Here is a 27,722-nt window from a genome sequence, read left to right as displayed (position 1 = left end):
GGACAGAGGGTTATTGTTTACCTTCTGCAGTCTCTTGCTGTTCTTAAAATAATTCCATGAACAAGTGATTTCAGGAAGATTTAAATCTGAAACCCCACACCCCATTGTCACTCCTAAGTTTTTTTTTTCAAAGTATCATATTATAATTTGAGTTTATGATTCACTTCTGCTATTCAGAATAACACAGAAAATATCTCCTAAACAATGTAATATCAGTGGCCACAATATGTAAATATTTGATTCTGATAAGATTACAAATAACCAAAAATGCGAACTTTGAGATACAAAACCCTGTACTATCTGGGAAAAGGTGATTACAAAGTATACCAGTAAGATTCAAACTTATTTGTGAAATAAAACATTTCTGAAACTCTAGGAATACATGCTTATTCCACTCTCTGGATAATTAGTAGTACTTTGAGAAATTTGGTAAAAAGAGAGCTGGGTGTCAAATTCAAGAAGCTGGGTTCAAGATTACATAATAAAAAAAAATCAGTTTTCCAGCACTGGCTTGATATAAAAATGGTCTTTAAAAAGGATTTTTAAATGCAAATACTGAATTCTTGATGCTTTCTTTAAGACATGTACTGTCATAATTAGTGAAGTACGGTCTTGGATTGTCTTCTATGAGGTATCTGTAGAGTCATGTCTCATTCTGTAAACAGTGTTTTAGAAACATCTTCACATGAGAATCATGGTGAAGTCTCATTTTACCATTAAACAGAAACTAGCACTGTCAGGCTGGAGTGTCTGTTTTGAGAGACTGGTGCTTGATAGTGACACAGCTGTCAGGGATTCCATTCCTCACTCAGGTGTGCATTTATTGCTCTCACATCTGTGACTGCAGGATATATAAGGCAGCAGTCTCTCATACATACACAGTTAGGAACTGGGACTCTGACAGTTTGCACAAGTTCTTTCCACTTCTTGCCTGTAACTCTGAAGCTGAATAGTACATTTATACATGCCAAACGTGTTCAATAATAAATGCTTTGCTTTGGACTGTACTTCCTCCCATTTAGATGAACTTCCAGGAACTGCAATATCAAGAAAATATCATTACTATTCACTGCACACTGTTACATATTAGTGAACAAGATAAAGGGCAAAAAAACAATCATACTATTCTGTGTACATGTTTTTATTAGTGTGAGTTCTACCCTCTTGAAGCTATTCTGTTAGAGAAGTGTTTCAGTTCACAAAGCCAGAACGACTTCTTCTTATTCCAATTTCTCTGGTCCACTCTTGCATAGAGAAAGAACACTAGGCATCAATTACTAGTCTTTCATCTTTTGTAGTCTTTTTTAAAAAGTCATAAGCGTGTATTATTTTGATAAAAAAAGAAAGCATCAATCTGTGAAATGTTTAAATAAAAACATAGAGTCTAGCTTTTTCTATATAGAAAAAACATGGTAAATATACTTTATGCCTTTAATCTGAAGGCAAAAAATCAATCTGTAATATCTCATCAAAGAGAAAATGATTGCTCTGCTATCATTATATTGACTTGCAACTCACCTTTTGAAGAGCTTCACCCTTCCCTTAAAATAAATCTTTCTAGCAGAAAAGTCTTCCTATTTACTCCTACGGACAGTTGTTTCATTCCAAAGATAGAAGTCCACCAACCCCAGCATTTACCGTCAGCAACGTACTTAGCTGTATGTGTACTATGGCAGTAGGTTTTCCTGAAGTGAGAGACCAGATATTTAAATCTTCCACTGAATGTACATCTTCTATTTTCATCAAAGCTTCTTTGATATAGTCTACGTTCAAATGGCTTGGTACACCTATTCAGAATGGATCATTTATAAATAAAGGCTATTTTAAGAAAAAAGTTATATATTACTAATATGACATTTTTTAAGAAAAGAAACCAAATGGGTTTACCTAATTCAGTTTAAATTAATACTTTAAATTATATTAAAACTTTAAGATAAACTATGCATATATATATAGCAGGATATACATGAGAGGTTAATAAATACTTAAAAAAATGCTCACCAAAAAGAAATGTCAACCAAATCAGAATACTTTAATAAATAAGCTAGGATAGACAAAAAAGAAAAAGGAACATACAATGATGATAAACCTACTTTTGAGAACTCATGGTTACATGCTTATATTTAGTAAGGCAGGAATGTTAGAAATTGAATAGCAAGTTAAATGGGAATTACAGACTTAATACATGAATTACTAAACATAACTACATTAAGAATCATGAGTTGCATTCTTGTCCTAGCTCCACAGTTTATTAGCAGCATGACCTTAATGAAGTTATGTTACCCCACTGTGCCACAGTTTTGTTGTTGGTAAATGGGGATAATAATGTTTGCCTTGCCTACTTTTCTTGGCTATTACAAAGATCAAATGGGTAATAGATGGGAGAGTGCATTGACTCTTGTATGTTTTTTTCATGTAAGGTGGTATTATAGACTAATAAGTATTAGTAAAAAGAAAGACATGACTCCTACCCTAGAGAATCCCTCCTGCCAACAGCCCCAATCTGATTTAGGGAAATAATTAACTCACAATGGGGATACCAGACAGCTTACCTTCTAGAATTATCACTACTGTGTCCCATATGATTCGAAAGGTTGTAAAAGCCACAAGTAATGAAAACACATATGTACAGATGGGATCAGCAATCCTGTATTCTGGCTGAAAAGAGACAAATCAAAATTGTGTGATTAAATACAAACAGATATAAAACAAGTCTGAAAAGCAAAACAAGGCATACTCTGTCCCTTCTTTAGCAGGACTGGAGCATATCTTTAAAACTTGGATATTGCCAGTCGAGAAATGTCTACTGTTCTTTGTGAGACCCGTTTCCAGAAGTTTAGCCATTTGTTCCACTGTTTTCCTCTGTGCCTCCTCTAAATCTTCCACCCACAAGCCACAGACCATCAGAATTGAAAGGAGTTTCAGCAGCTATCCATCTGGTCTAAGCCCCTCGTATTAAAGTGGAGAGAACTCAAGTTTAGAGCTGGGGGACTTGCTCAAGATCAAAGCATTACAGCCAGAGCCAACACTAGAACTCAGATCTCTTGAATTTTCATTGTGGTATATATTCCAGTACCTAGTAGTTGAGTGTTAAAGCTTAAAATTGAGTTTTTCAGTGAAAGCACTACCAAAACCAATAGATAAGTTATTCCTTGAGGTGATACTATTCTGACTAGTGCTAGTATAAGAGCGATACTGATAGTTCAGGTATGTTTGCATAACGCAAAGTGAATAGGACTGGCATTGGTGTCTAGCATACCGATAAAAGATAATCGTGACTTTTAGTTTAGTTTTGTTTTTTGTTTTGGCTGAGCCGCACAGCATGTGAAATCTTAGTTCCCCAAAAAGGGATTACACCCATGCCCCCTGCATTAGAAGCAGAGTCTTCACCACTGGACTGCCAGGGAAGTTCAGTCATTTTTAATGTTGAAATTAAATAATATTTCAAAATAGAAGAATTAGTGATTATGTTACCTTGAATCGTATGATGTATGCAGCTATTAGCACACCAACACTCTGTACCAGATCCCCCAATGCATGTACAAATGCAGCTCTCACTGCCAGGCTATCCTGCCCTTGGTTGTGTCCACATTTGGGACCTGTGGTAGGAGAATTTGAGGGCAGGGAGTGGGAATGGGCATGATGGTGACCAGATTGGTTCAACAGAAACCCCATTCTGTTAAGAATAAAAGAAAAGATTATTATTCTTTCTAATATTATTGATTAAAATATTTGTTACTAATCAGGTACTAATGAGGCAACATGAAGCTCATTCATTTAATTAATATTTGAACACCTATTATGTATCAGGTACTGTTCTAGGTGTTGGGGTCAAAATAGTGGTAAGGCAGACATATCCCCATGCAACTCATGTTCCAGTAGAGAGGGCAGAGAATTAACAAATAAATACATACTGTACTGGTTGACAATGTGAATGCTTTGAAGAAAAAGTAAAGCATGGCAAGGAGATGGAGAGTGATGGGGAGTGATGAGAAAAGGCCTCACTAGGATTCCGAGTAGAGACTTGAATGAAGTCAGGAAGCAAGTAGTGGTGGAAGAGTGTTCCAGGCAGAAGGACCACCAGGGCAAAGGCCCTAGGCTGAAAATGTGCTCTTAAAAGCAAGACAGCCACTGTGGCTAGAATAAAGTGACCAAGATGCTAGGAGGTGAGCTGGAGAGGTACACAGGATCTAACAAAATGGCTATGGTAAAATGTTTTGATTTTATTCTAAGTATGAATGGAGGCCATTAGCACAGGGACTGGCAAACTAGGGTCTGTAGACCATAGTTGGCTCACTTCCTGTTTTATACATTTTTTTCTTTTTCTTTTGCAAATAAAGTTTTATTGGAACACAGCCATGCTCATTTGTTTACATACTAAATGTGGGTGCTTCTGTTTTATAGCAGTAGAGCTGAGTATATGTAAAAGAGGCTCTCAAAGACTAACATATTTATTATCTGGTCCTTTTACAGAAAAAGTTTACAGAACCCTGGTCCAAACGATTAAGTAAGTATTAAAGATTTTGTAGTTTTTAGGAAAAAAGTTGGTAGTTAGAAAAACTTATTAAAATAAAAATACTATAAAAGTTATTTTAAAAACTTTGTCCTACTTAAATTCCTGATTGTTAGTCAAACTTCAGTATACCTGAGCAAACCCATGAGAAACTTATATAATTCCACAACAGCATTTTATTAACATTTAGCAGAAAAGTTAATGTACTATAAAACTTCAAAATATATTAAAATATCACTGCACATTATTGAATGCATACACAATAGTCTCTAAGTTCACAGTACTTGAAAATATTAATGTGAACACAATATAGAGTGTGATACTATAATGGTAGATAGTGTCATTATAAATTTGTCCAAACTCATAGAATGAGTTTAACACCAAGAGTGAACCCTCATGTAAACTATGGATTCTGTGCAGTAATGACATGTCAGTGTAGAGCTCATGGCTTGTATTAATAACAAGTGTGCCACTCTGGTGGGGGATGTTGATAATGGGGGAGGCTATGCATGTGTTGGGATAGTGTACATAGGAGAAGTGCTTGCAGTGAACCTAATACTGCTTTAAAAAATAAAGTTATTAAAAATTTTAAAAAATACAGCTTACATCACGTTAACTGCAACTCCAATAGCTGCAGTAATGAGCATTATATCTCCATTTATTTCATATTTCATGTGGATAGTTCTTTGGACAGCTTCATAGAGGAGGAACCCCATAAGTATATACACCAGCAGCACACTAATCATAGCTGACAGAACCTCTGGAAGGAAAAATAAAATAAATATATTTGTAGAATGGTTATTATACTTCATACATACTAAATACTGTGCAGTCTCTAATTTACATCTTCTTCCCTCTAAGGAGATAAAGGCATTATATTATTTCTGTCATGTTATTTTTCTTATTTAAAAAATTGTTTAGTTGTTTGCTTTGGATCCTCTATTAATTCATTCCCACCACTCCCCACCTCCTTCTTATCTCTTTAGGGTCAAATTATGTATATTTATAAACAAAAGGAAAAAAACTGAGAAAGAATTTGTAACATACTTAATTACAGACTAACTTCTCCATAGATGATATACTTACAAATCAATAAAAAAGCAAACAACCGATAAGAAAAATGGGTAAAGGACACAAATAGTAATATACAGAAAAGAAACAGATATCAAAATCAACCATAATACAAGAAATTCAAATAATTCCTTTTTCCCCTTACTAAGTTGGCAAATGTTAAAAAGTTTAACAGCCATAGTTAGCAAAGATATACTGATAGAAGCATAAAATAAAACTATCTTTTGGAGAGCAGTTAGTAAAACTAATAAAATTTTAAAATGCATATATTCCTTAATTCTAAAAATCTATCCAATAGAAACACATCCATATGTATACAAAGACATCTACAAAATTTTCTCCTGTAGCTTAGCCTGTAGTATAAAAAAGATCTGGAGACATCTTAAATGCCCAGGAACTTAATGGATAAATTATGGTATATACATAATGGGAAGCCATAGTCATATATATAGGTATTTTTAATTGAAGTATAATTGATTTACAATATCATGTTAGTTTCAGTTGTTCAGTACAGTGTGTATATATATATCTTCTTCAGATTTTCTTCTCTTATGCTCAGTCACTTTAGTTGTGTCCAACACTTCAGTTGTGTCTAACTCTTTGTGACCATAACCTGCCAGATTCCTCTGTCTACGGGATTCTCCTGGCAAGAATACTGGAGTGGGTTGCCATGCCCTCCTCCAGGGGATCTTCCGACCCAGAGATCAAACCTCTGTCTCCTGCACTGCAGGAAGACCCTCTACCTCTGAGCCACTGGGGAAGCCCCAGCATAAGAAAATACTGAGTGCAGTTCCCTGTGCTATACAGTAGGTCCTTGTTGGTTTATTTATATTTTTTTAAAAAGGGGAAAAAAAGGGACTACTCTGGTGATCCAGTGGTTAAGAATCCACCTTGCAATCCAGGGGGACATGGATTCGATCTCTGGATGGGGAACTAAGACCGCACATGCCTTGGAGCAACTAACTCTACATACAACTACTGAGCCCACGCACCACAACTACTGAGACCACACGCCACAGCTACTTAGCCCATGCACCACAACTACTTAGCCCATGCACCACAACTACTTAGCCCACGTGCCACAACTACTGAGCCCATGCACCACAACTAGAGAGTTTGTGTGCCACAGTGAGAGATTCTGCATGTAACAACAAAGACTTGACTCAGCCAAATAAATAAATATTTAAACAAATAAATAAAAAGAAAAAAAATCAGGCAAATTGATAATCACAAGAAAAGATTGACAAGCTGCACATGTACAAAATGAGGTATGTTAAGAATCTATTTATCAAATATTACATATAATAGCAAACAAGTGAAAACAATAAAAGAAGTGATTAGTAGGAGCCTTATAGCATGGAATATTATGCAGCTGAAAAAAAGCATTGAGCTCTTAATGTTTTAATAAGGAATCATCTATGTGAAAAAAGAAAAGTACACAACAGTATACATGATATGTTAGCATTTGTGCCAAAAGAAAGAGAATATATAATAATGATCTGTACATGCAAACTCTGGAAGACTATACAAAATACTGATAAAAACAGATTGTGAAGGAAATGGGTGGCTAGGAGACAGGGATAATGTTCCACTATATATGCTTTCCACCATGTGAGTAAGAAGTAGAAATCATTTTATATCTTCTTAAAATTATTAAAATAGGGCAATGTAAAGTACATTTAAAAATAATTATTATATAAAACTAGTGTTGACACTCAGAACAATAACAGAAAGAAAATATATAAAATTTTTCTTAAGAAATCAAATATTAAACCTTTAAGTGTTATAAGTTAAAACAACCTGGAAAATTGTTATCTGGGTCAACTTATTGCTCAAAGGTCCCAGGCAGTTCCAGTATATTGGACTTTGATACACTTTTATTCCACCTCATAAATTGCAACACAGAAAACTATCTAGCAGTAAAATAAGCTGTTTCCCCAAAGACATCTCATTAATGTAGCCAAAACTCTAAAATTCTGTGGATCAACAGATGTTAGAATAAGACAAAAAACATAACAACCCCTATTTAAAACTATGATTTACCTATTCCTGACATACTAATTATCATACTTTAAAGGAGACACTGCAATAAGAAAGATAGAGAAAAAACCAACTGAAATACACAAAGATAGGGAGAGACTACTATATCAAGTCTAGGCTCTAAGCCCCTTAAGGATATGACTACTTTACATTCCAGGTCACATTTACTGTAGCACTCAGCAGAAAGGCTGGCATGTAGTATGTACTCACGTATTTATGGATGGATCTGTAGAATGAAGTTAGTTAGGCTGAGTAAGGAAAGATAAAAGTGTATATATACAATTAAGAAGGTTAAGCTAAATATGAACAATAGGTTATTTACTAAATCCCGAAAAACAAGAATAGGTTAAAAGAAAAGAATTAAGCCAAGTATAAGACTGAAAACATATAGAATTTCTTGTTAAATTATAATCACTGATGGCAAAATATACATATATAAAGAAAGAAAGAATAAAAAATTTTGAACTGTAAAATCTCAGGTACTAGTGGTTGGCTGCTCATTTTACTCATGAAGAAATAGAACTTTAACTCTCTTTAATATTGGTATTTAAAAAATACCAATCCTTCTCAAGCTCTTCCAGAAAAAAAAAAAAAAAGAACTTTAATCACGTGTCCAGATTGAAGCTAGCTAACAGTTAGGACACCATAGTTTTAAGGGTACCCAAATCAAATTTTTAACATGAAATTATAAAGCAGTACATTTTGTAAAGATTAACAGTTATACAAGTCAATGACATAGAGAGGTGATTGCTTATGAAGATCTAAAATCAGTAATTAAAAATTCTTTCAAAACACCTTGCAATTAGGTTGGCCATACTTTCCTGTTTTCCCAGATAGCCCCAATTTATGCCTGTTATCCTGTCATAATTACTAACTGTCCCATTTCACTCTCAAAAGTGTCTTTGTCTTTTGGATGATAAGATATATTGTGACCCTAGGAGGTCTTCCAGATAAAATACTGGATGCCCAGTTAAATCTGCATTTCAGATAAACAACCAATTTTTGCATGTAAGTATGTCCCATGCAATATTTCAGACACACTGTTATCTGGAGAGAGCAAGAGAGCTTGCAAGCAAGTTAAAATGTGGCAATACCCACATCTCAGTGATCATTTTCCTAAACACTGAGAATTACCTTTTGTGAACTTTCAGACAAGGCAAAACCATATTCTAAATAAAGTAAAATGAAAGTCAAACTAAAGCATAATGTTCTTGAGAAGGAGGATTCCCACCTGAGAAGGCCCGAGGCCCTTGCATCCGAAAACTCAGTTTTCCACCACACAGCTTTCACCCCCATGAGCAGCACAAAGGACCCTAATGCCTGCCCATAGTTAAGAGTAATGGAATTCAGCTGATTCCTAGAAATTCCCCAAATGACATATATAGGATACTGTTACCAAAGATGTGGCTTATTCAGTAATTAATAGGAATGTGCCTCATATTTAGTTTCCCTGGTGAAAGGGAAAGAATTCATCTGTTATTTTTTTATTCTAATGATCTGTCAAAATGTTTTCTAAACAGAGCACTGATAAATGCAAAAAAGAAACTAAATTTTGAGTATATTTTTCGGGCTGAGATTTATAATTGAGAAGTATAAGGCACAGGAACATATATAACTGAAATTTCTAATAGTAAACGTATGATCATTCTGATAAAATGAACAAAAAGTTCTTTCACTGTGAATAAATTAAACTTTGGTGAAATATCATGAATAGACCTAATTATTAAAATTTTTTCATAGTATTTTAAATATGATGGAATGCAGATAAATGCAGGCAAGATATTGTTTTCTCCCACATTTGAGAGAGAAGGAAGCTTTCAATCAACAACCAAATTATGACTTGCTCCAATCTTCTCATTCTTGCCCTGTTGCCCTGGGTTGGTATTTGGTCACATAACATACATTAAAGTTTTCCAAGATGAAAGGAGTATACAACATATGGATTTTTCATTTTCTAAAGGAGACTCAGGAACTTTCACAATTGAAACCCTAGTTTTTGTGAAAGTTACTATCCTATTCATCTTAGATAAACTTGACAAAATGGAAATTTAGCATAAGTAAACTCTTGAAAGAGATTTTTATGGAAATTCTAGAAAACCTATTTTATAGTAGTTCTAACATAATTTGCTACTTTATTCTACACACAAATAGTTGTATCACTCTACTTGGCTGAATGGTAGCATTGGAGGATGGAGTAAGATGAATGAATATGTATTTTGTAACACTCTCTTGGGTCATTTCATTCAGCTGAAACACAAATGCTTATTATGATCAATGATCTAACAAAGACCAAAATATACCCTAAATTTCACATACAGAGGATAAACAGTTTTGATTCAAAAAGCTAATAAACAGTAAGAGCAAAAATTAAATGGAACAAAATACAGATGATTATCAAGTTTTGATAGTACTATAATAAATTAAAAATGTTTATTGTACATTTTAACACATCTGTAAATTGCCAAAGGGTTTCCCTGTTGGTACAGTGGTAAAGAACCCATCTGCCAATGTAGGAGATACGAGAGATGCAGGTTTGATCCCTGGGTCAGGAAGATCCCCTGGAGTAGGAAATGGCAACCCACTCCAGTATTCTTGCTTGGAAAATTCCATGAACAGAGGAGCCTTGCTGGTCGCAGTCCATGGAGTCTCAAAAGAGTTGGATACAACTGGGTGACTGACAGCACATGCAAATAAATTGCCAAAACTAGAGGTTTTCAAGATTCATGTGAAAAATACTGAGTCCTTCTCTGATATCCTCAGTTATTCTCCATCATACTACCTTATTCTTTCTCTTTACAACATTTAATACAATTTATGATTATGTTGTGCTTCTGTATATATTTATTGTGTTTCCCCACCCTATAATATTACTCATTCAACAGGAACTTTTGAGCACCTGTTCAGTGAATGAGTAACAATCTTCAACTATGTAAACCACACTCAACCCAAGCATATTTGCTTTTTTATGAGTGCTGCCCAGATGTACTGGCCTGTCATAACTGTTATCTTTGCTATGATGCCAATAATGTATATTTCCCTTCAGGCATACACATTGTCTCTCTACTGACTCAAACTTAAATAGCAAACATCTGAAGTTCAGGTTTCAGAGGCCTATAAAAAAGAATAGGGAAGGAGAGTGGAGATACAGTCTCTTCCATTTCCTTTTATGCTATTTTTCTTTTCTACGTTCTTCTAAAAGCAGATAGGAAGGAAAAAGAAGGAAAAGCAGTGGGCTGTACTGGATTTGCCTAGGACTTCCAAACTAGTATTTTTATTTCATCTCATCCGCAGGTGAGGATGAACTCAGGACAAAGACATCACATAGGATTTCAGGGGCCCATAGTTGCCACCAGGAAAGCTAAACTGCAAAGTCTGTATCTTCAGATCCTCTCACTTCCTACTCTAAATCACCTCCTGTTTTCTGCCTTCGTACCACTCCCTCTCCCCAACACCCACAGTGCCCAGTGCTCGCAAGTCGACTTTTGGCTATCCAGTGTTGACTGATGTCTTATACCTGTCTCCGTAAAAACTCCCATTTTTAGCATGTACCTATACTTTCCCCTAATATGTTCATGTGATATAAATTAGCGCTTAAGATGTGAACATGACAAATAGGCATAACTCTTGTCAGGGGTGGGAGGAAGTTGTTGAAATGAATCACCAGGGAGAAGAGATGGGTTTCTTTTCTTTTTTTTTTTTTGGCTGCATGTATAGGGGAAGAAATTTTTTTAGCTGAATACTTTCTGTTCCTTTAGTTAAGTATCAGGGGAAAAATAAACTATGTAGAATTAGCATTATAAGCATATACCTACCTCAGGACAACCATCATCTAGTTAGGTCTGCAAGGTCTCTGCTCAGTAGAATGACACACTGCTACAAAAGACTCCTGCACTGTCACTTCACAGTTAACCTAGGCTGAGATCTGTATTACCAAAGCTAATCTTGCTTTTCATTCCAAATACAGACAACTCTGCTTATTACAGTCCTTCCACATGGTCACTATCTTTATCTAATTCTTGCAGACTCTTCAGCCCAAGAACTGGAAGAAAAGCCAAATAAATAAAGTCAACTACATTCATAATCCACAGAGAAGGATAAAAGCAGAGAGCTCCCCCACTACTTTGGAATAGCATGTCCCCTGAGACATAATGCTATTCCTCTTAAGGATTTGTGGGATTTCTTCTACAGTGTGGCTTCATGAAGTTCTAAGTTTTATTAACGTCCAGAATAAGATGGCATATCCACAGTCAAATAAATCCAGGCATTTAAAAATAACTCACATATCTTCTCACAAAAGAGCTGCCATTGTAACTCACTGAAATGTAAGAAAGAAAAAAAAGAAAAAGGAAAAGAAAAACCTGAATGATTTTATACAATCTGTGAGTTCACATGAAGGAAAGAAAGCACCAACAGAATGGAACTGACTCCTGCAACAGCCAGTTGGGCTTACCCCTCAGATCAGAAACTACCTCTCTGGCCTTGACTGAGAACGATTTTTGCTAAAAGAAACTTTGTTATACTGCCCCAAATGTTACTAAAGACCTAAGTTATAAAGCACATCTTTAAAAACTGTTAATCATGAGGGTGAATCATGTTATTTTTCTCCTACTACCTGGCTGAGATAGTTTTGCTAAGAAAATAAGAATTTTGATTGGGGTGGGGGGAAGCAGGTGGTTTTGAAGCATGGAGCATTTTGAGAGATAAGAAAAGTCTGGATAAGATGATAAACTGGCAGAAGAAGGAAGGAAAAGAAGGCTGACACTAACTTTTAGTGAGAATTTACTCTGTGCCAGGTATCATGTTAGGAACTTATACTACCTTAACTATGTCTTTCTTTCTTTTTTTTTTTACAATTCTGCAATAAAAGTACTATCATCTCTATTTTACAGTAGAAACCCATAGTTAAGTCATTCTCCCAAAGGTCATACAGCTAGTGAAAGAGCAGATCTCAGATGTGGGATCAGCCCCTGACTAAGATAAGGAGAAGAAATTCCCTTCTGACTAGTTTCTTAATTATTCTGAAGGACCTATAAGCCAGGCTACACAACTCAGCTATGTTACTGACCAAATAAATTTTTAGAGTTTGTGAGTATAAACCGATTCAGAATTATAGATAAATGCTTTCAAGTCCCAAACAGTTTTGTCCCAAAATTTAAAAAATTCTCCTACTCTCAGTTTGGAAGTCGGTTTAACTTTGAAAACAAATGATTTAAGGATCATTAGATTATCTGTTTCAGTTTTCATATCCATATTTACTCAGCTTTGACTATGTAACAATCTGATTAATGATACCTTATACAGCACTTATTAGTGCCAGAGCCATAGACTTTTGTATTTTATGTTCTTGTCCCTACTTAATTCATGGTCTAGAAGCAGACACTGTCTCATAAAAATATCTATAAAAATGTGATAAATGCTATTAGACATGTATAAAGTGTTACGAGAAAACAAAAAGAAAATAAATTCAGGGTATGATACTAATATCTAACCCTTCTCCATAGACATACACCTCCAGTATGCTGCCTTTGCATAAGAAAGGGTCGTGAGGAGATGCATATGAACATACATACATATTTTTTTTTCTTATACTTTCAAAAGGAAATGCTAGAAGGTCAGACAGAAAGTAATTAAAATGGTTGCTAATTAGGAGTAGGGCAGAAGGATGGGTTGGAGGGGACAGGATGAAAGCAAGGCTTCTCTGAGTAAATCTTTTCTTTTAAAAATTAATTTTTTACTTCTGTGACAGTTTTACATATATACAAAGTAAAACAACAAAGAAAAATCCAACTCCTATCACCCATGCCATCAAAGCAAAACAAAATTCAACAGCACAGTAACCAACCAGAAGTTTCTCAGGGGGAATTCCTTCCGAACCGTTCTTTAGGACCTGAATCCCCAAGTCTTGGTAGTTGAGAGGTTATTAAGAGGCATGCTCTCTAAATGCGTCCAACGTAAACATACCCTCCCCTAGAGAACTTAGATTACTTGTGAAGCTGTGGAATTTTATAGCACATGAGGACAGCCACTGCTTCAGTTTATAGCTTTGTTCAGTTCTACATACCTTTGTTGCCTTTTTAATCCTCCTCAGATCATCATAAGTTTTTCTTTCATTACTTCAAAGAGCAGAATAAGTGAAATAAGTTCTTATCTATATATATCCTTGTAAGATTTTGGAATACAAAGAAGAAAAAGATCTCAAGAGGCCCTTCCAGTGTGAGGGTGTGATTCCCCCCTTAGCTCTGGAAAATACTCACCTATCTGTATCACAACAATCCTCTTCCTTAAATTTACATAAAATTCAAATAACAAAATTTACCACTTTAACAATTTTGAAGTGGACAATTCAGAGGGTTTTCGTATATGCACAGGTTGTGCAACAAGTACCATTAATTCCAGAACATGCTCATCAGCCCCAAAAAGAAACTCTATAATCCTGAAGCAGTCACTCCTTTTTATTTTTTAAGTCTCTTTTTCTGAGGTTTTTAATAGTATACTTCAGACTTTCCAGATCATTCTTTTATAGTTTTAAACTTCTTCCTGTTTTTATTTTTGTTCTGTATTCTGGGAGACTTTTTTTCTTTTTTACTATTGTTTAAAATTTTTACTGTAGTTGATTTACAATGTTTGTAAATTTCTTCTGCAAAGTGACTCAATTATATATATTCTTTTTAATATTCTTTACTATTATAGTTTCTCATAGGATATTGAGTGTCATTCCCTGTGCTATAGAGTAGAATCTTGTTTATTCACCCTATTATATAATAGTTTGCCTTTGCTAATCCCAAACTCCCATTCTGTCTCTCCCCTACCCACCCCCGACTCCCTCATCCCCTTTGGCAACTACAAATCTGTTCTCTATATCTGTGAGTCTGTTTGTTTCATAGATGGGTTGATTTATATCATATTTTAGCTCTCATCTATAAATATTATCATATGGCATTTGTCTTTATGGAGGACTTTCTTGATTATATTTTCTAGTCCTATTGAAAACATTTTTTGTAATATTTCAATTTCAGAGAGTTTTTTCTATATTTTTTTTCAAAATATTTTACTGTTTTACTATACTGAGTATTAATAAGGTAATTTAAAACATTTTCCTCTGTTTCTTAAGTCTCCTCTTTTTCAGGTAGGACAAATTTTTGTTAGTTTTTTTTTTTTTTTAAACTTTCTTTCATGCTGCTGGTTTTTCTCACTTCCTAAAAGATTCTTGGTCTGTTCACATTTAGGGTAGAAGGACAGGACTATACAAAAAGTAAATGCTGGAAGGATAATATATAACTATTTAAAATAGGTATGAATAACGGGTATAGAGCAGGGCAGACTAAGACAAGTGTATTACTTTTAGCGTGAGTATGTGGGGACCCAAACTCTAAGGCTGCAGAACCCTGAATTCTAGGATGAAAAATATTTATTTTGGAGCATCAACATTCACACTAAAAGCCTCAGCTTTCTCCAAACATTTGGCTCAGTTTCTTTCTGGAAGAACTATTTGGTGTTCACATGGAGAGAAATGCAGACTGCCTGAGGGGAGGTGGGGATGGGCAGAAAGTAGGGACATAGTGGACTGACTAGTAGCAGCAGTTTCCCATTTATAGCCATTCAGTTAATCTTGTTTAAGCCCTCTTTCTCACTTCTGCCATTTCTGTCCCTGAGTCTTCTTTGGAGTTCCATTAGGCTGATCCAGTTCCTGCCCAAACGTACTCTAGGCTGCTGTTTCTTGGCTTGTTTCTTTCTTCAACCCACTCCCATCTACTTTCTGACTTCCAGAAATTTCCTGTTTATTGGTTACCCAACCATTTGCTTTTCTTTGTTGTTTTGGTACTCTGCATTTCCTGTTGAAATGTATTTCCCGTCTCAAATGCTGATTTCTAGTCCACCATCTTGAACTAGTACTTTTAAGTAAAGGGAAAAATTTGACTTTCTATAGAAATATACAGAAATACAGTAGAACCAGTCAGTTCTTTTTTCTTTCATCTTTCCATAGTGCTTGTAATCTACAACCAAATAAATAATAAATACTTCTTTGACATTTAACAGAATTTCCATGATTATGTGTTCTTAATTTATCATTTGTAGAACCTTCTATGTTACTGCATGTTTCTAGAGGAGAATTCCACTGTTTTCATTAGAATTGCAAGGGATCTACAATCTAAAATGAATATATTCTCTTTAGAAAATAGAAATCCCCATTCCATGATGCTGTGTTTGAGTTCTGATCTTAAATTGCAAGTTTACATCACACAAAGATTAAAGTTTGAGAATAATTTTGAAGCTGTTTTACAAACCCCAAGGCAATCAGTAAACAAATGGATGTATAATGTGTCAGTTAGCAGTGGGAGTTTTTTTAGGAACACATCCAAATGCATTATGTGTTATGCATTGGCTTAACAAATAACAGAAAGACCTCATTCAGGGCTTTACCTCTCTTGTACAGCAGCCAAGGATGCTGAGATACGGGGATGCCACATAATTTCCCTAAGTTATGACCTGGATAGCTACTTGGAATACAGCCATTCATGTACAACGTCAAGTTTTACACCAGAAGACTCAACTATTAAATTATATGAGACCTACATGTTAAGATTAAGCTAAAAAGTAACAAAGAAGGGGGAGATACTGATTAATATATTAGCCCAAAGTGTCAATGTCTCTACAAAAGATGTGAATTCTGGTTCTTTAAGACCAGTTTTGCTGAAGCTACTTAAATGTCAATTTTTAGGTTCTAAGCAAATGCAAAAATTGGTCATATGGCACTTCATATTCAAGTGACTGTTCTATATGTATTTTAAAAATAAGTAAAAATTTTAAAAAACAAGCAAGAAGAAGAGTTGTGTGGATAACAATATATGATTTTAACTTCTTTTAATTGAATATTTATTCAAAATAGGAAAATAAAATATGTGTGCATTGTTAAAGAAGAAAATTCAATGACACTTGTTAAACCACAGTAAAGACTTTATTAAAGAAGACTTTATTAAAGACTTTATTAAAGATTGGTATAGGAAGTCTTATTGAAAATCAGGGCAATGAGACATCACCTGGGGATAACCCATCGAATATTGAGAATGGGGTTTCTGTTAAATTGGCTTGGCAAGGTTCTTGCTAAAACTAGAGTTTACAAGAAAGAACACAGATGGGCTTGGGAGATGATTCAGGAGGTATGGTCAAGCAGAGAATCTTTGCTGTATTTACAGTTAATGGCCACAGTGAAAGTCAGCAATACAGTATGTTATACAAATTACAGTAGTGCCCCAAACCTGGACGACAGTAGCTTTGATTAGAAAGCCTGAGGTGAAAGAAAGAAGTTAACACTCATTGATGAATTAAATACATATATATAGTTCTGTTTGGTTCAGTAAACTGAAGGTAAACTTTTTTTCTGTTAACATCTTCAGGACACAGGGAACAACATTTGAAGATTAATGATCATCATATAATTTTTTTCTTTTGGCTGTGCCATGGCATGCAGGTCAGTTCCCTGACCAGGGATCAAACCTGTGCCCCCTGCAGTGGAAGCACAGAGTTCTAACCACTAGACTGCCAGCGAAGTACCTGATTACCATGTAATTTTACATGTGTAAGCTATTTAGCTGAATGAACTGAATGTACCCTGGAAGATATATATCTGAATGTACCCTGGAAGATATATATCTGAAGATATATATCTGAATAGCTTTATTTCCTAAGCCAATGCATAACACATAATGCATTTGGAGGTGTTCCTATTTTTCTATTTTCATTTGCTTTGTTCTAACAGGCTATCACCAGAAAGACTTTAGTTAATCAAAGGTTATATAGTTCATTGTGATTTTACTATAAAATGTTATAAATAAAGAAATGCCCAATTACTTACCTAAGCGATGAAATCCAAAAGTGAACCTTTTGGTTGGTGATTTTGAAGACAGCCACAAAGCAAGCAGGGTCAATATGATGGCACTTAGGTCAGTTAACATATGAAGTGCATCAGTCATGATTGCTAGGCTATTTGCAATGTATCCACCTTAGAGTAAGGGTGATAGGAAAGAAGGAATAAGTTAATTAAAATAACAAACATAAGCAATCAAACCCCAAATATACAATATTCCACAAAACATGAACTTATAACTAAAGTTAACTAAATACTTATCCTATTACAATTAAGTCAAAGTATCCTGAAATTTTATGTAAAACATTAACTGTGCATATATGTTTTTCTGGTGAGACTGTCCATTTCTAGAAACAGATTCTCTGAGGAATCAATGACCTTAAAAAAGTTAAGAGGCACTAAAGGGGGGCTAACACAAGATAAGTTTTATGTTTTAGCACTTCAGCTTTTACTCAACCTACTAATTCTGCTGCTGCCACTTAGTTGCTTCAGTTGATTCCAACTCTGTGCGACCCTATCGACTGCAGCCTGCCAGGCTTCTCTGTCCATTGGATTCTCTAGGCAAGAGTCCTAGGGTCGGTTGCCATGTCCTGCTTCAGGGGATCTTTATGACCCAGGGATCACACCTGGGTCATATTCTTTACTGCTAAGTGTGTTAGTGAACTTAATAACCACCATATCTAAATATTATAATAAAGCTGAACAAAAGGTAGGAATTCACTAATTTGGGAGGGTTTGAACATAAACTAAAGAAATTCATAAGATATTCAATAGTTCAAAACAAAAGATAAAAAATAACTAATTCTCTTAGATATAAATAGCAGTGTCTCCTAATAGAGGGATAAAAGATGTCATTTAGAATACAATTCTTCTGTACTGGTTTTCCAGTAAATAATAATAATGTATATATTTCATATATTTGGGTGTGTATGTCTGTGTCTGTATATAAAATATATTTATTATATATATATACACATAATATATGTACACTATTTATTATTATTATTTAGTTCCATTATGGTCAACCAATTTTCCTATCACCATTCAGAGAATAAATTTTTATTATACAGAGTTTTCAACCTTGTATGTATATCACAATTACCTGGAAGGTTTGTTAAACTACGGACTTCTTGACCCAACTCCCAGAATTTCTAATTCAGTAGATCTGGATGAGGCCTGAGAATTTACATTTCTAACATGTTCAACTTAATTTGCAATCAAACTCTTTTAGAATAAATAACAAGAAGTACCATTTTCAACTAATATTAGGAAGCCTTTTAAAATATTCATGCCCACTTCTTGGGAAGTTTCTGTAAGAAGGTCTTTGTGGTGATGCTAACTTGGGTCAGAAAGATATTTCTGAAGTGTTTGAATAATTTAGGTCAGGAATATTTTTTTAGAAATGTGTGCATTTTATCTATTACTTCTACAAGTCAATGCTAAGGGATCAAGCAGAAATGTGGCTAAATTTTGTGCATTTGGATTTCAATTATAATGTTATTTATTGTTTTTAAAAAATGTAAAAATCTCCTAATTATCAATACCCTGGTAATAGTTTGAAAAGCTTTAATATTTTCATCCCCAAATATTTTAGCATTAAAAATAATGTTCTTAAAATCTGAGTTCTGTTTGCATTCAAGGAAGAAATCTTGCCACCAGGGATTTATTTCAAAATTCATTGTGAAAATTCACTTCTGGCAGACCAAATTTCATCTCTCAGGGAGGCTTTTCTTAATTTTGGCTAATCAATAAAAGATTCTCATACTTTGGCAGTTTTTCTCTACCTGCTTTTTTGCGAGTAGTTCAGTTCAGTTCAGTTCAGTCGCTCAGTCGTGTCCAACTCTTTGTGACCCCATGAATCGCAGCACGCCATGCCTCCCTGTCCATCACCAATTCCCAGAGTTCACTCAGACTCACATCCATCGAGTCCGTGATGCCATCCAGCCATCTCATCCTCTGTCATCCCCTTCTCCTCCTGCCCCCAATCCCTCCCAGCATCAGAGTCTTTTCCAATGAGTCAACTCTTTGCATGAGGTGGCTAAAATACTGGAGTTTCAGCTTTAGCATCATTCCTTCCAAAGAAATCCCAGGGTTGATCTCCTTCAGAATGGACTGGTTGGATCTCGCTCAGCCTTCTTCACAGTCCAACTCTCACATCCATACACAGAAGAACTATACAAAAAAGATCTTCACAACCCAGATAATCACGATGGTGTGATCACTCATCTAGAGCCAGACATCCTGGAATGTGAAGTCAAGTGGGCCTTAGAAAGCATCACTACGAACAAAGCTAGTGGAGGTGATGGAATTCCAGTTGAACTATTTCAAATCGTGAAAGATGATGTTGTGAAAATGCTGTACTCAATATGCCAGCAAATTTGGAAAACTGAGCAGTGGCCACAGGACTGGAAAAGCTCAGTTTTCATTCCAACCCCAAAGAAAGGCAATGCCAAAGAATGCTCAAACTAAAGATTGCACAATTGCACTCATCTCACATGCTAGTAAAGTAATGCTCAAAATTCTCCAAGCCAGGCTTCAGCAATACATGAACCGTGAACTCCCTGATGTTCAAGCTGGTTTTAGAAAAGGCAGAGGAACCAGAGATCAAATTGCCAACAACCGCTGGATCATGGAAAAAGCAAGAGAGTTCCAGAAAAACATCTATTTCTGCTTTATTGACTATGCCAAAGCCTTTGACTGTCTGGACCACAATAAACTGTGGAAAACTCTGAAAGAGATGGGAATACCAGACCACCTGACCTGCCTCTTGAGAAATCTGTATGCAGGTCAGGAAGCAACAGTTAGAACTGGACATGGAACAACAGACTGGTTTCAAATAGGAAAAGGAGTACATCAAGGCTGTATATTGTCACCCTGCTTATTTAACTTCTATGCAGAGTACATCATGAGAAATGCTGGACTGGAAGAAACACAAGCTGGAATCAAGATTGCCGGGAGAACTATCAATAACCTCACATATGCAGATGACACCACGCTTATGGCAGAAAGTGAAGAGGAACTAAAAAGCCTCGTGATGAAAGTGAAAGTGGAGAGTGAAAAAGTTGACTTAGAGCTCAACATTCAGAAAACGAAGATCATGGCATCCAGTCCCATCACTTCATGGGAAATAGATGGGGAAACAGTGGAAACAGTGTCAGACTTTATTTTTTGGGGCTCCAAAATCACTGCAGATGGTGATTGCAGCCATGAAATTAAAAGACGCTTACTCCTTGGAAGAAAAGTTATGACCAACCTAGATAGCATATTGAAAAACATATTGAAAAACAGAGACATTACTTTGCCGACTAAGGTCCGTCTAGTCAAGGCTATGGTTTTTCCTGTGGTCATGTATGGATGTGAGAGTTGGACTGTGAAGAAGGCTGAGCACTGAAGAATTGATGCTTTTGAACTGTGGTGTTGGAGAAGACTCCTGAGAGTCCCCTGAACTGCAGGGAGATCCAACCAGTCTATTCTGAAGGCGATCAACTCTGGGATTTCTTTGGAAGGAATGATGCTAAAGCTGAAACTCCAGTACTTTGGCAACCTCATGTGCAGAGTTGACTCATTGGAAAAGACTCTGATGCTGGGAGGGATTGGGGGCAGGAGGAGAAGGGGACGACTGAGGATGAGATGGCTGGATGGCATCACTGACTTGATGGACGTGAATCTGAGTGAACTCTGGGAGATGGTGATGGACAGGGAGGCCTGGCGTGCTGCAATTCATGGGGTGGCAAAGAGTTGGACACAACTGAGCGACTGAAATGAACTGAACATGTTCCTAGGTCGCCATTGATGCTTCTGGTTTTGAAACCACACTATGAGAATTACTGTTATAGTGTACTGCAGAACTTCATGATCAGGATGTTGTGACACTTAAAATGTGCTGAGCTGTTGATTCCCCTTTCCTGAGATGGGTGTGCAGAGCCAAGAGCAGCAGAAGTGGGGCTGATGATCTTATAGACACATCCATTTATCCCAGTGTTGTCTATACAAATACCATTTTTATATGTTTTCCCTGACATGAAAAAGCTGGAAATCACTGAGAGAAAATATTGCTTGGTGGTTAATACCATCAGTTTAGTTCAGTTGCTGGGTCGTGTCCAACTCTTTGCAACCCCATGGACTGCAACATGCCAGGCTTCCAGGACTTTGAAATCTGAGACTTTGAGCAAGTTACTTACTCATTTTTGAGCTTCAATTTACTCATTTTTGAGCTTCAATTTACTCATCTATAAAACGAGGATAATACCTTAAAGCCACACTGTCCAATAGAACTGAGATGATGGAAATATTTTATCAGTGCTGGCCAGTGGAGTAGCCTCTAGTCACATGTGGCTTTTGAGCATTTGAAATATGGCTAGAGCAACTAAGGGACTGAATTTATTTTAGTTAGCCTAAAGAGCCACATGTGGTGATCACCACCAAAGAAAGCAGAGTAAGGACCTCTGAAAATCATCTCCTCCATACAAGGCATGGAACACGGGCAAAAATGGTTCAAACCAGCTTTCTGAAAACTATGCACATTAGTTAAACAAAGGCTGATAAAGGTAGCATTTATTCAAGGAAAAGGCTCAACCTTGATAAGAATCTCAGTAGCTCTGTGGCATTTTAACTTGCTTTATACCCAGTCTCTCCCTCTTCAATTCCATGGTAGCCTTGGAAACTAACAAGCAGTGAGCACAGTGAAAACCTCAGCCTGGCAGCCACTGTAGGGAATAGGATGGAGTTGAAAGTAAAAGTGTTAGTCCCTCAGTTGTGTCTCATCCTTTGTGACTCCACGAACTGTAGCCAGCCAGGCTCCTCTGTCCATGGGATTCTCCAGGAAAGAATACTGGAGTGGGTTGCCATTTTCTTCTCCTGGGGATTGAACCTGGGTCTCCTGCATTGCAGGCAGATTCTTTACCATCTGAGCCACCAGAGACATCCTGGATGGAGTTAGAGGTCATTAAAAGCCCCACCGCCAGGAAATTGTCATTATTTGACCTGTTTGGTGATTCCCTCAGAGACTATACTTGTAAGGTTCTTTTTATTTGACTTGACTTGGAACTTGGCCCTGGTGCAAACCACAGTTAATGTTTGTCGAAAACAATCAGAGACAGTTGTTGAACACACCAGTTGCCTGAAGCAATAAATAAGTCTGAAATTTTACAGTGACGTACCTCGGTGTGGTATTATTTTCATCCAATTTGGGCTTTTATTGACTCTGTCTGTAATTATATACCCGTCAGTTCTTGGGAAATTTCTTAAACTATGTTGCTGATGATTTCTTTCTTATGCTTTCTCTATTCCCCAAGCCCCTATTATTTGGAACTTGAACTCATATACTAGTTTTCTTGCCTTTCTTCCCCCATGATCTTCTATCTCTCTGCTCTGTTCTGTAAGAGACTATCTTAATTCACCATCTAATTTGTTTGGAGTTAAAAAATATTTTAATGTTTTTATTATTCAAAATATTTTTTTCTACTCTGAATTTCTTTTTAAGAATAGCCTATTCTTGTTTCATAGATTCATGATCTCATTTTATCTCTATGGATACTTATTCTATTATTATACTATTATATCTGACTGGCTCTTAAACACATTTTCATAAACTTTCCTTATTTTAGCCTTCCTCTTTACCCACTTAGAGGGGTACCTGATGCAACCAGTTCTAGTCCTGCTTAGTAATCTCTAGTGCAGTTCTCAATTGTAGTACTCAGGATCAGCAGCATCAGCATCTCCTGGGAACTTGTTAGAAAATTCCTCCCCGGAACTACTTAATTAGGAACTCTGGTCCAGCAATTTGTGTTTTAACAAGTTATCTAGGTGTTTCTGATGCACTAGCATAAACTGGATTGGGTCTTGGTTTTCCCCACTGCTTGTTTAGGAATTGGCTTTCTTGGGCCTATTAATATAGTTACGTCTTTTACATGATTCCGTTCTAGTTTGTGTTGCTATTGTCTCCTTTCCAGTTTTCCCCATCTGTGTGGAAATAATATATATATATGTTCCATATATGTATGTGGATATATGTATATATATGTGTGTGTGTGTTTATATATATATATATATCCACATATATCTTTTTCACTCCCATGCAGCTGTTAGAGCAGTCAGTAACTGTTACTAAATTCAAAGCATATTTTAGTTCTCATCTCATTGGGCCTCTCAGCAGCTTTAACTTATTTATTTCCAATTTGAAATACTCTTTTCTTCAGTTCTGGGATACTTGTTTGCCTTCTGCCTGACTTCTAAAGTTGTAGTTCCTCAAGACTTGGGTTCTCTAGATAATTTTTCCTGTTCCTATGGCATCTACCTTGACCTCCCTTCTGAATGGCAGACTTACATATAATAGGTCACTAGACATTTTTACATGGCTATTTCACATACATGTAATACTTAACATGTCTAAAACCCTTGAGCCCATGCTTAAATCCTGTTCTGTATTTTCTCCCTTCCCTGCTTCATAAATGATACACATTTCCATATACTCAGCAGGTTAGGTATGAAATTTCAGAATCATTCCTGATATTGATCTCACATCAACTCTCACGTTCAACTCATTAGCCATTTTGCCACAGTTACCTCTAGAATGTTTCTCAATCAGTGTATTTTTCTCCATCCACTCTATTTCAAGTCATAATTACTTCCTACTGGGACTTCTGTGAAAATATACTTGCTTCTGCTCTTGTACCAGCCAATCCACTCTCCATATAAGAGTCAGAGTTATCTTTTAAAAAAGTAAATCCTATCATGTCAGTCTCTACTCAGAAGCCATCACTGGCTCCCCATTGTACTTAGAATTAAAGAACAGACTCATTTAAAATGGTCTGTCAGAGCAAAAAAGACACAGATGTGTATAGCGGACTTTTGGACTCAGAGGGAGAGGGAGAGGGTGGGATGATTTGGGAGAATGGCATTGAAACATGTATACTATCATGTAAGAATCGAATCGCCAGTCTATGTCCGATACAGGATACAGCATGCTTGGGGCTGGTGCACAGGTATGACCCAGAGGGATGTTGTGGGGAGGGAGGTGGGAGGGGGGTTCATGTTTGGGATCGCATGTACACCCGTGGTGGATTCATGTCAATGTATGGCAAAACCAATACAGTATTGTAAAGTAAAATAAAGTAAAAATAAAAAAAAATTAAAAAAAAATAAATAAAATGGTCTCTCAGGACCTACTTGATCTGGGCCCCCTACCTCTTTCCCTCTCACTATATTCTGGCCAACTGGTCTTTTTAGGTCCTCGTAAAGAACTGATGGTTTTAGGACTTTTGAACTTGCTGTTCTCTTTGCTTGCAAAAAAAGTCCTCCTCCATTCCCTTTTCTTAAATAACTCCTAATATTCTTTTTTTGGTTTAACTGTATCTGGCTAATACATAAACCATGTCCTACTGATTACTATGTCCTATAGTATCTTGTTCTTTTTCTTCACAGTACTTAAAAACCACTTGCATTTTAAATTTACTTGCATGTTTAACATCTGTGTCCTCCATTACAGGAGGACATAATGTCCTCCAAACATTAGATTAAGTGTTTTAGATAGTAGGGATTATAATAGTTTTGTTCTCCATTGTATATCTGGAACACCACAGCACACTGCCTGGTACATAGTAAGTATACCAAGAAATACTTGCTGAATGGAAAGAACTGACCTTTCCTAACATCTCAGGGCAAACCCAAGATGCAAAATCAAGTCTCCTCTTTCAGATTTTTAAATTATTTCATTTTAAACATTACTCCATACTTTCTACATAAGATGTTTTATTTCTAAGTGCTTTTGACACAATGTAATAAATGCTCTACTGTTTACAATTTCATTCTGTGTAACATTCTGAATAATATTGTTAATGTCCATTCTAAGTACTAGCACCTCTACAGTGTTTAACAAGATTTTCATACTTCAAAATCAAGTTAGTATTTGAAAAGAAATGCTTATTGTAGCTTTCGCAAAACATCATTTACCAAGTAAGAGACTTAAAAAATGTCAGGGCAATTATATCCTAGTAATTTTTAATAGGTGTAAACTCTAATTTTAAGGGGGAAATTTTGATTAAATGTGATTTAACTTCAAATATTAAATATTAACTGAATGACTCCATATTCCTGTGAATTTGGGCATCATTGACTCAGTCTGAGAGCATACCTTATCTGATCTCAGCTTCTACTCCTTTCTTTACAGTGTAAACATTTATAATTCTCAAACAGTAATTATTAATTAAACAAAAATTTATTGAATGTATACTCTTTGCTAGTCATTGTGCTGTGTGCTGGTAACTGAGCTTATATTTCAGTGGACACTGATACTAAACAAGTGAATATACAAGCAAGACAGTCTGAGGGCTTTTAAAGTGGGGGAAGGAACAGGGGAGAAAAGACCTACAGGCAGTCAGAAAGGTCTCTAAGAGGTATCTTTTGAGATGAGACATAATTACAAGAAGTCATCCTAGAATGTTTTGGGAAAAGGCAGTCCATACAAAGTTGTGTTTTTCAAATTGTGGGCTGTGACCCATTCATAGACCATGAAATCAATTATGGGCTGGACCATAATTGAAAAAACAGAACACATCACGTGACATGCAACTTTTGTTTTAATTATACATATATTTATACATGTGTATGTGTCTGAACATACTTACATATGTATGCATGCATGCCTACATAGGTCACTATGTTAAGTGTGAGATCAAAAATGTTTGAAAGCCACTGGTGTAGAGGGGCCAGTCAGTCTGAAGGTGTTATGGGCAGGAAAAGAGCTTTGTGAGTCAAAGGGAGAAAGAAGGTTAGCATGGGTGAAGTGAGCACTGGGGAGGAGTGGTATGAAACAACTTAGGAAATGTACATAATTTTTCTGCACATAACCCCCAGCCAGCATCTTAAATCCAGATGGCTTTCTCTGTTCTCATCATGGTTCTTCATTAAGAGAACACAGGAGGGAATTCCCTGGCAGTCCAGTGGTTCGGATTACCTCAGAAGTTCAGTCCCTGGTCCAGGAACTAAGATCCCAGAAGCCCCAGGGTGTGGAAAAATATAAAAAAGGAGAACACAAGAGAATAATCTCCTTTCTTTAATGTCACTTTATCAATGATCACTTAGAGAAGTTAGCAGTTATACTTATGTGACTCTGAAATTAATCTCTAAATGGAGAATGTATTTTATAGTAAAACTGCATTACCTGAATAATTAAAAAGTGAAAAAGCCAAATTCATAAAATCTGGGGAAGACGGCTGACTTTTAGATCCTCCTTAAAATGAAAAACTTTGAGGTTAGTTAGTAGTATTTACCTATGCAAATTTCCTGGATATAAATACAAAAGGAAATAGTAAACAACCACTAAATTCAATGGCAGAGGGAAAAAAATCAAGACAATGGGATGGTAAATCTTCACTTACTTAAGTGTCTTCATAATCTATTTAACCTCTGTGCCCTCAGAACTCAAAAAAGGTGGAGCAGGTGTTCAGTAAGGTCCCTTCACATAGTAAAATGTTATTTTTCTAAGTAATTTTAGAATAATTTACTATTTTAAACGTTGCAAAAATTAACCTAGTGTTTTATCAGATTTTTTTTTTCTGAAACAGGAAGTTACATGATATATAATGAAGAAAATGTCCTTAACTTTACAGTAGATGACATGGTGTTCAGAGAACTAGAAAATGTCAAAAGTTAGCTTTGGAAAGTCACCAAATGCACCCATGCCTGCAAAGATAACTTTTGTACCTAGGCTGATCTGCAGTTTGTGAGGCCTCGGCACATCACCAGATCAGTATCTTGATAAATAACAAGCTTCCTAAAAGGCAAGTTTAAACCCCAAAGCAGTAGGCAAGGTAAGTGGGAAGTGAGTTGGCAACACAACTCACCTACAAGCTCTCCAATCATGAAAAGCAAGTAAAGAACGGCAGCAATGGTCAATCTGGTTTTCACCTTTCTCTGCTTCAACAACTCTCTCTGCTTGCTGCAGTTGTCACAGGGGTCCGCCTTCAAACTCAGCTGACTGTTGGCCAAAGGTAAGTCCTGGTCCAGCAAGGAGTCATCGTCGGCCTGGAGGGCCGAGTGCGCCCCGTTAGCAGGCCTTTCCGGGGCTTCGGAACCATCGTCGGCCACCACAACTCGAAGTTTGTTAAACCGAGAAAGCCCCTCGTCGACCACCTCGTCCGAGAAGTCAAAGGCGCTGGTGTCATTTAAGAACAGCGGCGCATCATCCTTCCTCAGCATTGATTTGAGGCGCTTCCACGCGCCGGATCCGGCCAT

At 36.2% G+C, this 27,722-nt stretch overlaps 1 protein-coding gene across 1 annotated transcript; it reads right to left on the bottom strand.

Annotated features, from left to right (window-relative positions):
- Positions 1-882: 882 nt before the first annotated feature.
- On the bottom strand, positions 883-27,722 carry SLC30A4 (solute carrier family 30 member 4). The gene is made up of 7 exons (XM_052646293.1): positions 27,332-27,722; positions 17,478-17,624; positions 5,120-5,273; positions 3,475-3,676; positions 2,553-2,658; positions 1,653-1,787; positions 883-1,037 (listed from the first exon to the last, which is right to left on the bottom strand). The coding sequence occupies exons 1-7, from the start codon at positions 27,720-27,722 to the stop codon at positions 883-885; spliced, it is 1,290 nt and encodes a 429-aa protein (XP_052502253.1).

Source organism: Budorcas taxicolor, chromosome 10, assembly GCF_023091745.1.
Source record: "Budorcas taxicolor isolate Tak-1 chromosome 10, Takin1.1, whole genome shotgun sequence".
Lineage (NCBI taxonomy): Eukaryota > Metazoa > Chordata > Mammalia > Artiodactyla > Bovidae > Budorcas > Budorcas taxicolor.
Note: the sequence above shows the minus strand (reverse complement) of the source record. Positions and strands in the feature narration are given on the sequence as shown.

What these genes read in the sequence shown, in the direction of transcription:
- SLC30A4 (XM_052646293.1), bottom strand. Translation starts at nt 27,722, where the DNA reads ATGGCCGGATCCGGCGCGTGGAAGCGCCTCAAATCAATGCTGAGGAAG. An exon ending in GGAGTTGCAGTTAACGTGAT is followed by an intron (nt 3,677 to 5,119) that starts GTAAGCTGTATT and finishes TATTCTTAACAG; the next exon opens with AATGGGGTTTCTGTTGAACC. An exon ending in CATACATCATACGATTCAAG is followed by an intron (nt 2,659 to 3,474) that starts GTAACATAATCA and finishes GTCTCTTTTCAG; the next exon opens with CCAGAATACAGGATTGCTGA.